Source organism: Eublepharis macularius, chromosome 12, assembly GCF_028583425.1.
Source record: "Eublepharis macularius isolate TG4126 chromosome 12, MPM_Emac_v1.0, whole genome shotgun sequence".
NCBI classification, from domain to species: domain Eukaryota; kingdom Metazoa; phylum Chordata; class Lepidosauria; order Squamata; family Eublepharidae; genus Eublepharis; species Eublepharis macularius.
This window is the reverse complement of record NC_072801.1, coordinates 73529285-73541504: the sequence shown is the minus strand read 5'-3', so window position 1 is coordinate 73541504 and position 12220 is coordinate 73529285. Positions and strand designations below refer to the sequence as shown.

At 42.5% G+C, this 12220-nt stretch overlaps 1 protein-coding gene across 1 annotated transcript; it reads left to right on the top strand.

Annotated features, from left to right (window-relative positions):
• Positions 1-280: 280 nt before the first annotated feature.
• LOC129339891 (olfactory receptor 6M1-like) lies at positions 281-1210 on the top strand. The gene has a single exon (XM_054994465.1). The coding sequence runs from the start codon at positions 383-385 to the stop codon at positions 1208-1210; it is 828 nt and encodes a 275-aa protein (XP_054850440.1). The 5' UTR covers positions 281-382.
• Positions 1211-12220: the final 11010 nt, after the last annotated feature.

Below are 12220 nucleotides of genomic sequence, written 5' to 3'. Positions count from 1 at the left end.
TCTGTTTACTTACATTGCTGCATTTCTTCTTAATGGACTTTAAGTTCTGCATTCATGATTTTTCCTAAATTCCATTTTATTTACATACAAATCTGTTTCATTCACACTCATTTCATATTTTTCATTATTAATTATTTCTTTGCCTAGCATTTTCATTTAATGCAGAAATCCCAAGTCCTTTTATCTAGAATGAACAGAAACTTTGATCACATCCAGGTTCTTCATTCCTTCTGTTTTGTCTTTTCAGAAAGAACAAAAAATGGAGTCAGACTCTGGCAACCAATCATCTGTTAAAGAATTTGTCTTCCTGTCTTTCCCAATACACCTTGAGAAGCAAATATTATTTTTTCTGGTCTTGCTTCTCACTTACCTCCTCACCCTCATGGGAAATGTAGTCATTCTCTGCCTTATATGGACCAACCAAAGTCTCCACACTCCCATGTATTTCTTCCTCAGCAACTTGTCTTTCCTGGACATCCTCTTCACTACAGTTGTTGCCCCCCAAATGCTCTCCAATCTTCTGGCTGAGAAGAAAACCATTTCTTTCCCAGGCTGCATCACCCAGCTTTATTTCTATTCCTTCCTAGGGTTGGTGGAATTCATCCTTTTAGCTGTCATGTCATTTGATCGTTACGTGGCCATTTGTAACCCATTGAGATACACTGTAATTATGAACGGAAGAGTCTGCTCTTTAATGGTGTTGGGGTGTTGGGTTGGTGCCTTTTTCTCAGTCCTTTGTCCCATAGTTATTGTCTCCAGACTTCCTTTCTGCCGGCATGCCATCAACCATTTCTTTTGTGACATTGCACCCTTGTTGGAAGTGGCCTGTGTGAACACTGACTTCATAGAACTCCTTGATTTCCTGATATCATCCCTAGTGATCCTGAGCTCCTTGATGCTGACTGTGGTATCTTACAGCTACATCATCTCCACCATCCTCAAAATCCCATCTGTACAAGGGAGGCAGAAGGCCTTTTCTACCTGTGCCTCTCACATCACTGTGGTCACCATCTTCTATGGCAGTTCCATCTTCATGTATGTCCGCCCGAACCAAAACTACTCCCTATCCTTTGATAAGGTTGCTGCTATCCTGACAACGGTGGTGACTCCACTTTTGAACCCTTTTATATACAGCCTCAGGAATGAGAAAGTCAAAGACATTTTGAAGGAAGCTCTAAATAGCATATTTCTGTATAAACATGTGGCTTAATTTCACCAAGTTTATTAATTTAAGTAAGTTAAGAGGACATTCTGCATTGTTGGGGCCATGACCACCTTGGAGAACAGCAACTTCTATTCCCTTTCCATTCATTCCAATTTGAAATTCAGCATCAACAACAATTATTGTGTAGAGCATGTGTTATGTGCCGTCAAGTTGCCTCCAAGTCATATCGTCCCTATGAATGAAATACCTCCAAAATGTCCTAGCATTAACAGACTTCCTCAGATCCTGAAAAATGGAGGACGTGGCTTCTTTTATTGAGTCAACCCGTCTCGTTTTAGGTCTTCCTCTTTTCCTACTGTCTTCTACTTTTCTTAGCATTATTGACTTTTCCTGAGAATCTTTTCTTCTCATTCCCTGGTCAGAGTCAAAATAGACAAATCCACGTTGCATTGTTCAATGTAAATAGTGGCATTATGTCAGTAAATGTGTAATGTTTATAGTGTATTGTGTTACTGAAAGAAGTCAGTTGACCATGTAATAATGGGAAGTGAATTGAATTAAAGTAATGTTTATGTTATATAAAACCAAGACCTATCTCATGAGAATATTCAATAGAACTCAGTGAGAGTAACATGAGAAAGTATACTTTGCATTCAGATACATGCACCCTTTCTTTTTACTGGCCCTTTGCTGTGTAGACACATTTAATGGAAGATATAGTCTTCTACTTTCTACACATATTAGGCATAGAAAAGTAAGGAGCAGTTGTTGGACAGTGCAAAATGCCACTTATTCTGCCTCGACTACCTACTCAGTAATTATCTCTCTTCAACCTGATCACATTTTATGCAAGAAATAGTCAGGAGACCATGGCTTCATTCATAGTGCCCTGCTGTGCTATTGATCTCCTGGATTCTGGTCATTACATGTAAAGCCTTTCTAACAGCATCTACTATAGACGTGTAAACTTCTCCAGATGCACTAAATCATCCAATTGTTGTTTTTAACGATGAATGGAAAGCCCAAATTTTAAAAAAGAGAGATTTTATATTTTCTTACAGGAAGACAATCACAGATATAGATAGGATAGGGAGAGGTTGTACACTAGTATCAGAAACATCTGCATTTGTTTTCTTAGAATGCATACTACGTTATTTGGTTTGGCTTTGTATTTTGCTGTGTGCTACTGTGTGTGTGTGTGTGTGTGTGTGTGTGTGTGTGTGTGTGTGTGTGTGTGTGTGTGTGTAGCAACAGCCAATTCGGCTGTGGGCGATTTCTTGCCTCCATGGATGAGGAATTCTGGCAATCCATGTATGTGCCAGGGGTGGAGCTGGAGGCCTTATATGGCTGCTCTGCCCCTTGGTGTCCCAGTTGTGCCTCATGCTCAGTGAGCGGGAACCCATTGTGCTCACCTCTGTCCCAGCCCAAGGATGTGGGACACTTGGCCATGAGCCTTTGAGGGCTGAGCGGAGTGTCAGGGCAGCAGTGGGATGCTGTGCAGCTTCAGCCACCTGCCTTAGAGGGCTGAGCAGAGTGGCATTGCAGAGGTGGTTGCTTCAGGAGTGAAGTGGAGCGAAGTGCAAGTTTACATGTTCCCAGGTCGGGCACTGCAGCCATGGATGTGGCATTGGAGCGTATTCTAAATTCCATCAGGGGAGCATAGTGGTGGCGGTTTGTCGGGTCCACATTGTGTGGCTCATCTGGCCGGCAGGCATCTGGGGGCGTTTGCGGGCTGGCAGTGGCAAGGGTCAACTGGTTGGGTGGGTTTCACCTGTGGTGGCCCATTTGTCTTCAGACCATGCAGGCGTCCTGACCACGTGTGAGGGTTGCTTGAAATTTGCACCCCATCTTCCTGTTGTGGGGTATGGCCGTTGCCCCCCTCTTTGGGGGTATTTGGCTCCAGGGATGTTTGCCACATTTAGGGCTTGAGCCCCTGCTCCCTTGGTGGCTTAGCACCTTCCCCCATCTAGAGTTCAGCTCCAAGGTCTTGCAGCCCTTCAGGGCAGTTTCGTTTTGCAAGGGGTGTAGTAGGCTTGGTGGCCATTTTAAGCGTGAGCCCCAGGCCTTGCTGCACTTATGGTATAGCTTTGGAGGACAGTTTAGTGGGCTTGGTAGCCATTTGGGGTTTTTCCCAAGGGTAGCCACTTGGCATACCATCCTGGAAAGGGGGGGGGAGTTTTAGCTGTTGCACTGCTATAGTGTGGAAGTGAGGTTTTGTCACAGGGCAGTAGCTATGCCTCCCAAGAAGAGAGAGAGAACACCCACGGAACAAGAGCCTGTAAACCGTCCTCCTAAAAGACCCACCATTGCTTTGTCCTCCTTGGATGAGGAGAATTATGGTCCCAGCCACTGGTGTCAGTGGCTTGTGGCATTGGAGCAAGTATGTTGTGTTCCAATGCCCAGCACCAAGACAAAACAGAAAAGGCTGCTGTTAGTGGCTTCCAGGGCAGCTTCACTTACTAACACATCTGCCTGTCGTGCATTTGAGAGTCCCCCTTTGGGTGTGGTTCCTAAGAAATCAGCTGGTGAGTTCTGGGTTAACCATCATCTTTCATACCCAAGGGAGGGGGGAGTCAATAAAAGATGCAATTGCTGAGCACACTTGCTCAATCAGGTACACCTCCTTTGACCAAGCGGTCAAGGTAGTCTGGATGTGTGGGCCAGAAGCAGAGACGGTGAAATGCAACATTAAGTCAGCATTCCACCTTCTCCCGGTCCATTCAGAGGACTTTGAGCTACCAGGCTTTTCTTTTGAGGACCAATTTTACATGGATTGGGTGCTCCCTATGGGATACTCCTTTTCCTGTCAGGCCTTCAAATGCTTTAGCTCGTTCCTCGAGTGAGCCTTACATTGGTGGCTGCACTGTTGAGAAATGGCCCAATAAATGGACGATTTTCTCTTTGCGGGCCCGGTTTGTTTGGTACAGTGTGAGGATTTTGTTAATCTTACTTGGGAGCTTGGAGCCCCCCTTGCCCATGAGAAAAAAGAAGCCCCGTCACAGTTCCTTACATTCTTAAGGATTGAGCTGGACACGGTTCGGCAGACCTCACAGTTAACAGCCTATAAGCTCCAGGACCTAAATGCTCAACTGGATGGCCTAAATGGGAAATGGAAGATTTACTTACTGGAAATGCAGCAGATAGTGAGTCACTTCAATATTTCATGCAGGGTGGTTGCCCCCAGCAGGGCGTTTCTTGGACGACTCTATGATGTAGTGGGTGCCCTCAGGCTTCCACACCATCAGCTGCAGTTTACTGCTGGCATGAGGGAGGACCTAGGCATCTGGGGAGAATTGTTAGAGGACTTCAATGGAGTTACCTTCTGGAGACAGGACTTGCTACTGGAAGGGAAGCTGCAGCTTTCCTCTGAAGCCTCAAGTTTGACTGGTTTGGAAGTTTATTTTGGGGGGCATTGGTGTGAGGCCTAATGGCTGGCTGCTTTGGTGGAAGGGAGTCACGGCAGATACCTGACATTCCTTGAATTTTTCCCAATGTTGGTGGAGGTTTTCTTGTGGGGGAGCAAGCTCATGGAACACTCAGTGTGCTTTTGGTGTGACAATATGGCAGTGGGTTCATGTAGTCACCTCCCTCTCCTTTAAATCTCCCAGTGTTATGAAACTGGTCCATGCCTTGACACTTAGGTGATTGTACCTTAACATATTGTTCTTGGCCAGGCATGTCCCTGACTGTGCAATGGCGTGGCAGATGCACCATCTTGCTTTCAGATATATTGGTTTCATCAGCTTGCCCCTGAGGCCAACTTGCTGCCAGCTCAGATGCCCCAGGATATGTGGCAGATTGGGAGTCTGAAGTCTTCAGGGCCATTCAGCGTGCACTACTATTTGAGGAGGTGTTTTTTCATGCTGCTTCCCTGATTGACGTCTTTGTGGCACTAAGAGATACTGAGCTCGTTTCTCAGTCTCTGAAGGATGAGATGGGCCAAGACTTAATGGCTAGGGATGTTAAATTCAAAGGGGACCAAGTAATAATAACTATCTAGCATTTCTAAGATTGATCAGGGGCAAAAGGGAGTGGATGTCCTCCTCAGTCCATGTGCCGAGAGGGACTTATGCCCAGTCTTCACCTTTAGGAGTTATATCAGTGCCCAGGGGGATGAGCAGGGAATTCTGTTCTGCCATTCCAATGGTTTCCCGCTGAGCAGGCACTTAACAAATGGGGCCTGGCAGATGTCAAATTCAACAGATACAAATTTTCAAACCTCTACCGAGGGGACGGAGTTCACCTTTCTGTGAAAAGGAACAACATATTTTGGAGAATTTGCAGCAAGGGCTCAGGTTGGATTTAAGCCATCTGTGGGGCACTAAGGCCTAAGCTAAGGCTTCACCTTGGCAGTGGCAGGTTAGAAGTTTCAGGAAGATGAGTGGGTTGTTGAGCACCCTTGGCATATCCCCATTGGTGGGGATTAGTGGTCAGTGAGGAGAACTGGCTGCTTCATGCTCCAGTTGTGAGAAGAGACACCCTGGTGGGGAACCCCTGAACAAGCCAGTCCTCCTCCAGCTTTACAGCTGAGTGAGAGAGCTTTAAAGGGGTGAACCACTTTGCCAGACCAGATTGGGTCCCAGCCATACAATGGATGGCTCACACCCAGGGCAGAGGATGGCTCACCCAGACATGTCAGGGCAGAGGTCCAGGTGTGACCCTAGGGCCTGGCCTGTACTGCTAGTGAGGCCCTTGCCATGGTTACAGATATGTTGTGTAATTTTGATAAAGCAGCCATTTAGTTCCCAACTCTGTGTCTGCCTCTTCATTTTGATGGGGGAGGGGGATATTATTTGGTTTGGCTTTATATTTTGTTGTATGCTACTATGTGTGTGTGTGTTTCAGCAGCAAACAAAATCAGATTTTGTATCAATGATTTCATTTTTGAAATAAAAGATTCTAGTTGTCAGTGCTGATGTCCTTTTGATTGATGGTCAGGTATCAATGTGTTATAGCAGCAAACAAAATCAGATTTTGTATTAATGATTTGGTTGTGAAATATGCACAGGAAAGGATATAGGAGGGTTACAGTTGAATGGTTGTGCCTCTATTTGTTACTATCAGTGGTATATTACAGAGCACAGCAACCTTTATTGGCATAAATAATACAGACGAAACAGAAGAAATGTTGTGGAGTAAATTCATAGGGCAGCACAATCTGGTCCCCAGACAGCAAAATTATCTCAGGATACAGCACAGTCATAGGGGGCTTTATAAAATGTTACCCTTGACTTCCACACATAAGCCAGGAATTCAGCAATGGACAGAGTTATTGCTGGACTCTTGTCTGCTAAGAAAAATTTTAGATCCTTATCCAAAAAATCCCTCTGCAGAGGAAAAAGAGGATGAATCAATAAGCTGTGCATAACAGAATATTTGGGGCAGCGAAAAAGAATATGCGAGATCGAATCGGGTTCCCTCAGAGTACAGTCACTCAGTCTATCCCTATACGGAATACCCCCGTATCTGCCTGTGACCACTGCTGAGGGAAAGAGATTGAACCTCGCTAACATAAAAGCCTTCCTGAACACTGGGTTTATCAGATCAGCAATATATGCTGCCATGGTGGTATGCGAGGAATAGAGGGGCAGTGAATGAGGGGAGCAGATTCCGGAGCTACCGGCATTAATAGTCTGCGCCTCAATATCCCAAATTCTCCTCTGCAGAATTGCCACCTCACCACTATTATATAAAGGCTCCAAGTCGATTCCTAAGGAACCAATCTTTTCCACTACAGCCTGTGCCCAATCCGAAATAAAGGGATCAGTTAGAAGTTGAGCCATTAGGCTGGTAGGGGAAGATCAAAAATGAAGACGGAGCCAAAATTTAATCGTAGTGATCCAGGCCTGAGATTCTATCAGGTGCAGATCCAATTCCTTACAGAGGGTAAACGACGACACTGAATTGGATAAACCAAGGATCCTACGCAGGAAGACAGAGTAGATACGCTCGATTCTTTTAGTAAAGGACTGTATCCAAATAGGGATTCCGTACAGCAGTCGGGAAATAACTGTTGCTTGAAAAATCTTAAGCACTGCTGGGACAAATTGATTGCCCTTTTGAAAAAAGAAACGAATCAAGGCTGCAGACTTGTTCTTGGCTAAACTTAGAGAGTGCTCTCTATGTGGGCACCAACTCAGATTGTAATGGAATAGCACTCCTAAGTAGCGGAAAGATTTTCTTTTTTCGCTATTAGCCAGCGGTTGCGTTTCCAAGATTTAGAGAAAACCAAGATTTTTGTCTTGTCAAAATTAATAGAAAGAAAGTTCCGAGAGCAATATGCATTAAACTCGGATAGGAGACGAATAAGGCCAATTCTTGTAAAGGAAAGGATAACCACATCATCTGCATAAAGCAGAACTGGCACTGCAGTCATATTTAATTTAGGAGGGTGGCCATTAATCCTATCCAAACAAGAAGGTAAGTCAGAGATAAAAAGGTTAAAAAGGGAGGGGGCAAGAACGCACCCTTGCTTAACTCCTTTAGAGACAGGTATCTCCTTAGTGAGAGACCCTTTCCCATCAAATCTTACTTGGCAAAAATTGGACGTATGTAATTTCCGAATCAAAAATAAAAGACGCTTATCAATCCCCAGTTCGAGAAGTTTATCCCATAATAAAGATCTTTTAACAGAGTCAAAGGCTTTACGTAGGTCAACAAAGCCTGCATAGAGATTACCGCGCAGGTGGCAAGAGTACTTTTCAGCTAAAAAAGCTAGAGTGGAGCAATGGTCTAACGTGGATTGATTTGCTATGAAGCCAATTTGTTCACGTCCTGGGAGATTACAATCTGCCATCCATTTGGACAGTTTGATGAGAAGATGTTTGGCATATAGCTTCCCTAATACGGAGAGTAAACTGATTGGTCTGTAGTTGTCAATATTATTGGGATCCCCTTTTTTAAAAAAGGGGACTACAACCGCACTCAGCCAAGAATTAGGGAGAACACCGTACCGATCAAGGTAAACAGGTGTGCAAGAGCTCGCAACCACCAGTCAATGTTATCTTTCAATATCTCCGTTGGGAGCCCATCCAAACCAGGGGCCTTATTAGATTTGAGGGATCCAATGAGATCAACAATTTCATCTTGGGAAACTGGGGGCCAACTGGGGATATCAGAAGGGATTAATCCAAAATTATTCAAATCTAAGGCAGAGGACTCATTAAAAAGATCGTTATAATAAGAATACCATCTGGCCAAAGGAATAGCGCTAATGGGGGCAACACCAGTTGAGGAATTAAGTTTACCGGCCAATAGCCAAAATGCTCGATTATCATTCATTCGGACAGCATCGAAAAGTTTAGCCCATTTTTCCAAATAGAAAGCATGTTTTTTTTTGTGCTAACAAATGACCATATTCCCTTTTAAGCTTAAAAAACAGGGTGGGGGAGTAGGCAGAGGATCTCAACTGAGACTGACGAAAATATTGTCTAAGTTTGCTTTTAAAAAGCAAACATTCTGTATCGAACCAAGCATTTGGGGAGATGATTTGGTTATTAGAAGTCATTGGTTTGGCATAAGAGGAGATATTATTAATTATAGAATTGTAGGCTAAAAATGACTTTTCCCATGACTCAGCTTCGATTAAGCTGCGTCTTAACTCAGAGCCCTGGAAGCTAGACATCCAGAGGGAGATCTGTTCCCGGGAAGGAGGAGAGCAGCTTATTTTTTTGTACTGGGACAAGTTAGATTCCAGTGGTATATATGGGTCCAGACCTCCTCCCTTTGTGTATCCAATCTACGGTCCAACAAAAATATGGCATAAGTTGAGAAGGCAACTCACCATCTTGCGCTTCCCATATTTTAAAGATTTTTATAGGATGCATCATTCCTGAGCTTTACACCCTACGTATATTTATTTTCAACATTTTTTCTCTGTCCTTTGGCTATTTTTTCAAGGTGGCTTATAGAAATTGTTACATACAAAGTTAAGAAATAATCCAAGCTACTCAGTGAAAAGACCAATGTTCCTTCTCCCTTTCTTTCTGCAAATTTGGCTTTTCTGAGCAAACCATTTCCCAAATGCATCTCCACTGATAAAAAATTATGCTATTAAAAGAAAAAGCTCTGGGACCTAGAAATGCTTCTCAAATTGGCCTCATGAGAACCATGAAACTCCTTAAGAGTTAAATCCCTTGGAGATGAGAAGCAAGTGAAGCAACTGGTAAGTTAGGTGTTCCAAGCTATACTCAAACCAGTAAGAATGGAGATGTGCTTTTACAAGTCATGGAAAGGTGAATAGATGGAAAGAAAAAGGAGAACAGGAGAAAAAAGAGTGAAACGATCAGACTCAAGATGTGATTGTTTTGATTAAGGAGAAAGCTCCTCTGTACACCAAGAAATTCCCGTGTCTTCAGACTTCTTGCCTAGTGAAAGTTTAAAATTACATTTCAAACGTAATTTGCTTAGATGTTTCTCTCCTGATTTATATGCTATGGCAGAATTGTCCTTAAGGCAATTTAGTAGTATTATCTTTTTATTGCTGCTGTTGTAGTACCGACTCCAACAAAAAGCATCCTTTAGCACCAGAAATATGACAGATGTTCTTTCCCATGGTTTCCAGAAGGTTTTAGAAAGTTTCTGATAGCTTCACCATATGAATGTGGACCTCAAGGAAGTTTGTACTAGTAATTGGGGCCACTCTCATCTAGCTAGAACATCACTTCCTAGGGCAAGAAGTTCATCAACCAGATCGCATTGAACAGTCCAATATTAGCTTCAGTAGGTATCAGCCTATGGTCACATTGATAAGGTGGGTTAGTTGTTCCTAAATATATATTGTGTTAGGCACCAAAGAAGATTGCGCTAGGGAATTTGAATACTTCTAATAAATGCTGGAAATGTAAGAAGCATGAGGGCTCCCTCTATCATATGTGGTGGTCGTGTGAGGTAGCCAGGCAGTACTGGGGTGAAATAATAAGAGAAATGAGTGAAATTTTACAATTTCAAATTAATAAGAACCCAGAACTCCTGCTACTGAACTTGGGAATGGAGGGAATTCCAGCCCAACACAGGACGTTGATATTTTATATGACAGCAGCAGCTAGACTTTTGTATGCGCAAAAATGGAAAGTACAAGAAGTGCCAACTATTGAAGATTGGACTTACAAATTGCTGTATATGGCTGAAATGGACAAGATGACAAGAAAATTGAGAGATCTGGACTCAGGGCAGTTCAACACAGACTGGGAGAAGCTGAAACAATACCTGGAGAAGAAATGGGAGGTGGGAGGAAAACTGTGGCAGTTTGAGAACTACTGAAGTATTGAAGTAGAGGGGGGAGACTTTACCGGGGGGAGAAGAGATAAATGTGAATTAATAAGCAGTCAGATTAATAGATTGACATATATATAGATATATATAGGTTAACAAACAGAACATAGAGAAAATAATTAATTATAAGGACTAAATATAAGGAGCGATTAACTAACAATATTTTCTTTTTTTTCTGACAAGTTTTGTACCAAACTGAATGTCTGAAGATATAGATGGGTCAAATTGATTGACTACGTGAGGAGAGATATATAGAACTATTATAAAAAGATAGAATGAGTAATATATATAGAGAATAAGTCAAATTGTTTGATATAAACGAATGTATGATCTATATGGTTTATGATATATAGAAATACCTGAAATTGAAAAATTGGGATAAATTGTTTATCTAAGATGGAAACAAAGGCTTACAGTTTGGGCATATAATGTTAAAAATAGTTAAGGATGTACTGCTTAGAATAATGGAGAATATATATTTGTTTTAGATAGAGGAAGCTAATAAAAGTAAGGGAAAGGGGACAAAGGGTTGGAAAGCTGTTGGAAGTCAACAAAAGGGGGGGAAGGGAGGGGGTTAGAGATGAAAAAATTGGGGAAAATTGAATGTAAATGTGGAAATAATGGATTCTAACCCAATAAAAATTTTTCAAAAAAAATATATATATTGTGTTAGACAATAGAGAGATTCTAATGATGTCCAGCAGTCAACTGTGACATGAGACAGAATGCTATTCAATCTGATAGATGAATTTGACAGCAAACGGCTGCTTAACCCATGGCTCCACTGTGTGTCTGTGTAGGAGACAAAACCTGTTATAAAACTTAAGCTTAATAGCTAAAGTAATTGCCATCTTCAAAACAGATACTATACACGAACCCAGTTTGTGGTGCAAGACAGTAAGCATGAGGTGTTTCCACACTCTCAGCAGAGCCTATCTAGGATGAAGACTGTTATAAATAGCTGGCACTGAGACATTGCAGATACAGCAGAACCCTCAGCTTGTACTACACACTTCAAACCCAACTGAAGCAAGGCTCCCAAAAATCAATTGTTAGAGGACCATTTTTGCCTACCTTCTCCTTTCCTTTGGCCCCTGGGAGTGAAAAGGCCACTCAGTTACCACAGCAGACATAAACATCACTACCTGGAATGGGCAACTGCAAAGGAGAGATTCTAACAACCGACAGGGTGGATGGCAGCCTGCAACCGCATCAGTAAGGTGAGTTGGTTTCTAAACACTTGAGCCTAAAATGGCACTGTGGTGATCTCAGCCATGGGAATTATTTCAAGAATGGGTGGAAGGAAGCAAGTGAATGGAAAGTAATCAATCTGATACAGGAAAGGAATTCTTGTACGATCCTAATACAGAAAAGGAAGAACTAAAGATCGAGTCTTGGAGCACAATTCCAAAGGAAAGATATTTTCAGGTTTTTTTAATTAAAGGACAAATGAGTTACTTGGGGCAGGGCTTTTAAAACAAATTTATAAATTTTTCATGTTGTGGAGAAGGTGGGTAGAGTGAACTTTTCTTCCTCTGCCATAAGACAAAATCTTGGAGTAATTCAATACAATTCACCAGCAGTAACTTCAGGACAGCCAAAAGAAAGTAATGAATTGAATTTGCCCCCAATGATGTGGTAGGAGATGCCAGATAGCTTTAGATTAGATAAAATCATAAAGGATAGGTCTATCAACTGCTGTTAGCTATGGTGCCTGAAGAAGACCCATGCTCAGGGACACTGCACAACTGAATATCAGTTGCCAGGGGTGAACAGCGAAGA

Bases quoted from the DNA above. Each gene is read 5' to 3' on its own strand.
- LOC129339891 (XM_054994465.1), top strand. From the start codon at position 383: ATGGGAAATGTAGTCATTCTCTGCCTTATATGGACCAACCAAAGTCTC.